This window comes from Kryptolebias marmoratus, linkage group LG11 (genome assembly GCF_001649575.2).
Source record: "Kryptolebias marmoratus isolate JLee-2015 linkage group LG11, ASM164957v2, whole genome shotgun sequence".
Lineage (NCBI taxonomy): Eukaryota > Metazoa > Chordata > Actinopteri > Cyprinodontiformes > Rivulidae > Kryptolebias > Kryptolebias marmoratus.
Window position 1 is genome coordinate 26138404 of NC_051440.1, and position 5287 is coordinate 26143690.

At 46.6% G+C, this 5287-nt stretch overlaps 1 protein-coding gene across 1 annotated transcript in view; it reads left to right on the forward strand.

Moving 5' to 3' along the window:
- The window catches only part of zfpm1 (zinc finger protein, FOG family member 1), an 85124-nt gene that overhangs the window by 44646 nt on the left and 35191 nt on the right, over positions 1-5287 (forward strand). The window contains exon 3 of the mRNA XM_037978412.1: positions 1539-1685. Within this exon, the coding sequence (XP_037834340.1) occupies positions 1539-1685 (147 nt within the window). The remainder of the gene's footprint in view (positions 1-1538; positions 1686-5287) is intronic.

Genomic DNA, 5287 nt, shown 5'->3' on the forward strand with positions numbered 1-5287 from the left:
GGTTCAGAGGGTCAGAGGTTCAGAGGGTCGGAGGTTCAGAGGGTCGGAGGTTCAGAGGGTCGGAGGTTCAGAAGTTCAGAGGGTCGGAGGGTCAGAGGTTCAGAGGGTCGGGGGTTCAGAGGGTCAGTGGCTCAGGAGGTAGGGATTAGTCCTGTGACTGGAGGGTTGTCGGTTCGAGTCCCAGCTCTGTCCGTTTCAGCCGTCGTGTCTCTACAAAGACTCTTCACCTGCCTTCCCTACTTGTGGCGCCGGTGTAATGGCCGCCTCACGTCTGTCAGCTGTAGCTGACCGCCATCAGCGGGTGAATGGGTGAATAAATGAGTGAATGACTGACTCACTATACAAGTTCAAGCCAAACTTTCTTCTGGATCAACAGTTCTTCAGACTTTCTGAAAGTTTCTGAGCAGAAAAACTGTTTTGTGATTCGAACAGCAAAAGACATTCAGACCTAAAACTAGTTGAACAGAACCTGAGACCTGAACCAGGACCTGAGACCTGAACCAGGACCTGAGACCTGAACCAGGACCTGAGACCTGAACCAGGACCTGACAGCTGCAGGTCCAGGTTCACCGTGTTGGAGCTAAAATCCTGCTTCCTGTCAGACTACTGTCACTGAAGGGCTCTCATGCAGTGAAGATGGAGGAACTTCCTTTTCTCAAAAATGTACCAAAAATCTGTAAATGAGATTAATTACAAATGAAAAAACTGTAATAAATAAAAATAAATTTAGGACTGGATCAGAACTTTGGGACCAGGACTGTAGTAGAATAACTGAATAATAAAATCTTAGAAGATATTTTATTGATAAACTCAAAGACGCAGTTTGTTTTCAGTGTTTGTTATTAGTGGACTAATCCTGATGTGTGTGATCCAGTTCCATGCAGTCAGCTGACCTTTGACCCTGCGGCGCTGTAAGACAGATCCTCGGGTCAGATACGGCGAGGTCCGTGATGTAACCATCGATCTAATCTGACTAATCAGGAGGCGCACTAATAGGGAGGAGCCCAGAGACGCGATGGAGTCTCTGATACCACTGATCAGGCAAAGTTCAGGGTTCACACACGCACTCACACACACTCACACACACACACACTCACACACACACACGCACACACACAGGGCCAGGTGCAGCCTTTGATCAGCCAGCAGGAGGATTTCTAATCAGCCTGATCAATGAGGAAGATATCAGCGCTGATCAGAGCCACACGGGAGCTTCAGTCGGTTCTGAAGGTGACGGGAGGAGGAGGAGGAGGAGGAGGAGGGGGAGGAGGGGGAGATGAGGAGATTGTGGAGGTGGAGGTGGGGGGGGGGGCACTGAAACTGATCCACCTTCTTTCAGTAAAGAACCAGGAGGTGGAGGAAGAAGATGAGCGCAGAAAAACGCAGGTGAAGATCTGAGTCTTTGATTCTGCTGAGGTGGAATGAGAAACAAAGCGTGCATGTGAGCGTGCACGTGAGCGTGCCGAGGTGTCGGGTTAAAGAGACTCATCTTTCTGCAGTTAGGACTCGGCTGATGGTCTGACTCTTTGTGTTTTCAGAGTCCAGGACACAGGACTCCGGAGGAGGAGGAGGAGGACCAGATGATGAAGATGGAGAGGAGGAGGAGCAAGCTGCGGCGCACAGCGGTGGCGAGGAGGAGGAAGAAGGAGAGGAAGAGGAGGAGGAGTTACACTGGAGAGGTCCAGGTCAGTTTCAGAACAGCTTTTAAATTGAATTCAAGGCTGTTTTTATTTATTTACCAATAAAGAAAGTTTTGATTCTATAATTAAAGTTTTGTTTTCTGCACTAAAAACTGAATCAAAGTAAAAACTGGTTCCAGCTCCTGACCCAACAGAACCTCCTCCAGCAGCAGAACTCTCAGTGGGTTCCTGGTTGTGGAGGAGTTGTGGCCCACTCTTCTTTCCAGCGTTTCTACCCAGCTCTCTGACGTTCTGGTTCCGGTTCTGGACCGTTCTGCTGTGTTTGGGATCATTGTCCTGTTTGTTGGACAGATGGCCTCACATCTGACTCCAGAATCAGCCCAAACCATCAGCCCTCCACCGCCATGCTGACAGCTGCAGTGCATTCTGGGTAAACATCTGTCCTCTGGTCTGGTTCTGCTCCAGAAGTCTTCTGGTTCCTTCAAGTCGAGCTGCCATGTTGTTTTTAGAGAGAAGAGGCTTTAACCTTTGACCTTTGACCTGCTAACTGAGGCCTGTGGAGTCTGTGATGGAGCTCATTGCACAGTCTGCCCTTCAGGGTGAAGATCAGCAGCTGTCTTAAATGTCTCCTCTTGTGAATAATCTTCCTCTCTGTAGAACGAGGGACTCCAGATGACCTTTGACTCTTCCCAGGTTGATGGGCAGCAGCAGCTGCTTCTCTGAGGTCATTGCTGATGTCTTTCTGCTCTGGCGTTGTGTTAACTCACACCTGGAGCTGCAGAGCAGCAGAACCTGCTGCTGATCTGGAGGTGGTTCCTCTGATGAAGATGAACCATCACAGTTTTCTGGCTGCAGAAATCTTTAAAGATTCCTAAAAATCTGGAGGTTTTTGTTGCTGGAACGGTTCATTGAAACATGAAGCTGCTCCACAACATTTCAGGAAGAGCTTATGAAGACAGAACGACTCCACGTTCCTCGAGCTGCTGTGCATGTTGTCTCGCCTCTTCCTGCTCGCTCTGAGCGTCTCTCAGGGCCTGTTGGCTCGGAGGGGATGTGAACGTGACACATTTAAGTTGCAGGAAAAAAACACAGCTGAGAGAAGATAAGAAGTAAATAATTTTAATATTTATTTCCTCTCTTATCGAAGTCTGTTTGCTTATTTATTTCTCTCTGTCTGTTGTCTTCAATGAGTTAAACAATGCAGGAAGATTACTGCACTATCTGGCATTATTTCCTTTTCAAGCTGTGCACGTTTTATATTTGTGTGTGTGTGTGTGTGTGCCGGGGAGGAGAGGATGTGTTCATTATCGTGCTGTCCCAGCCTCGTCCCTTTAACAGTAATTGGAGCGATATTAATTGCTGCGCGGTGGCTGGTTGATGGTAGCACCATGATGCCGCGCTGATACGGCTCCTTTTTTTCTCCTCCTCACAAACTAACTGCCGGGCTGCCGGGTGAGTGAGGGGGAGGAGGGGGGGAGGAAGAGTAAGGGAGAGAGATAGCCCCTCTATCAGCTCCGGAGCAGGCGCTGTCTTTATCAGGAGCACGATTGGCAAAAAGGAAACTTTGACCGGTCTGAATTTTTCTCTTATCGTCAACCCCCCCTCCATCCATCCACCTTCTCCACTGCTCTCTCCATCACCAGCAGCACCTCCTCCTCCTCCTCCTCCTCCTCCTCCTCCTCCTCCTGCTCATCAGAAATGTTCCCCACGTGTCAGACATGAACACGGCGGGGGGGATTTAAATAAACAGGTTTTTCTCCCCAGGACACTTTTAGAGGAATGAGCTCTTCAGAGTTTTAATCTTTCAAAAATTCACCCTGAGACTCGTCTCCTGAAGCCAACAGAGCTTTTCTACAACCACCTGGGCCAAGATGGTTGTTTAGGGAAACAGAGCAGAACAGCAGAAATGGGTCAGAACCACCCGGTCCTGGGCTGTCTTTGAACCCGTGTCTCGTTCAGTGCATCGTGTCGGCCATCTTGTCATGTTTAGCTACCACAGCCCGAGCCGACGCAGCAGTCTAACTGAGGCTAAAGCTAACGTCTGCAACGACTCGAGTCCTCCTCTGTCTGAGGAATGAGGAGAACCCATCCAGGTCCAACTCTGAGCTGTAAGATGTGTCAGAGAATTAACTACGTTTATTTTACTGAAGTTAGTTTGTGATTCTGAAGGATGCTGCATTCAGGTACTGTTGGAAACATAAAAACCCCTGACTGTTGCTCCATCACCTGTTAACTCTGTCACTGTGTTGAACCTGTGCGGTTCCTGATATCGGACCCGGCCCCGCTCTCAGACTTCTTCAGGACCGGTTATCTGTAGCTGTAGTTTGATAGGTCTTTGTGTTTAATTCTGGTTTTTCTTTGTCAGAATACAGAAATATAATATATATCTATTATAGTAATAAAACATTAAATCTTTACCTGCATCCATCAAACCTTTTTTCTTCCATAAAACTATAAAAAGTAAAGCAGAATATTTCTGTTTAAAAGTCGTGCTGGGTTCTGAATAAATTCATTGAATAATAATTTGGTAATTATATTTCTGAAGATAAAAAATATGAATTATTCTCCTCTGAAAACCAGTAATTCCTCGATATGAAAATTTTAATTTCCCTTTCTGCGCACAGTTTATGTTCTAACCTGCTGATAAGAATCTCTTAATTTATTCAAATATTTTATTCAAATCAGTCTTTGTTGCCGTGGTTATTATTGTTCACACGGGCTGATATTAACATGAAGGAGAGAAAAACAACAACAGAACATTTTAATTTGGGTTTTTTCTTCCTGTTTGGAGATAAAATGATTCATTACTGGACTCAAACTGCATGTGTGGATTGAAAGAAATTCTTTATCCTCAGCAGAAAAAAACATCCTCTCCTTTGTTTTTATCTGTTTGTTCAGTTTTTTATTCTAATTCTGGTCATTAAACTGTTTATCTGCGGCGTTTTTCCACCTTTAGAACCGTCCTCGTTTTGTGTGTGTGTGTCGGTTTGATGAGGGTGTGTCGGTGGCCTGAAATCGAGGTGGGAGCTGCTTCTATCAGGGCTGACACGATCTGCTAAAGCCGCCTTTTTTAATCTGCAGTGGGTCCGTGCTGCATGATATGCAAAATAAATTATGAAGAGAGGGAAAAATGACCTTGCAGGCTGCAGGGTTCGATATTTTCTCCCCGGTTGCTTAAAATTCTTGATATGCAAATGTGTGTGACAGTAATCCCCTGTCATTCTCTGGCTGGCTGCAGCCACACGTTCTCTGCTGCGGCAGAAATCACCGGTGAAAGGCTGGAACCCAAACATTTCTGGGTGCAAACCAATAGAACAACATTCCAGAGAGACTACAGGCGGATCAGAGGAGGGACAGGAAGTCTGAGGGATTCTGCGTTCAGGAAAGACCTTCAGTCAAATCTTAAGTCTGCTCTTTAATAAGCAGATTATATTTCCATAAAAACGCCATGCTTTGCTCAAATGCTGGGAAAAGTCTGAATGTTTGCTGATTCACTGAACAAATCAGGTCCAATCAACTGCTGGTCCAGCATTTACTGGAGGAATGCATGTCGCCTGCCGCACAGCCCTTCAGAGGCCCACAGGAGACCTTCAGAGGTCCACAGGAGACCTTTAGAGGTCCACAGGAGACATTCAGAGGTCCACAGG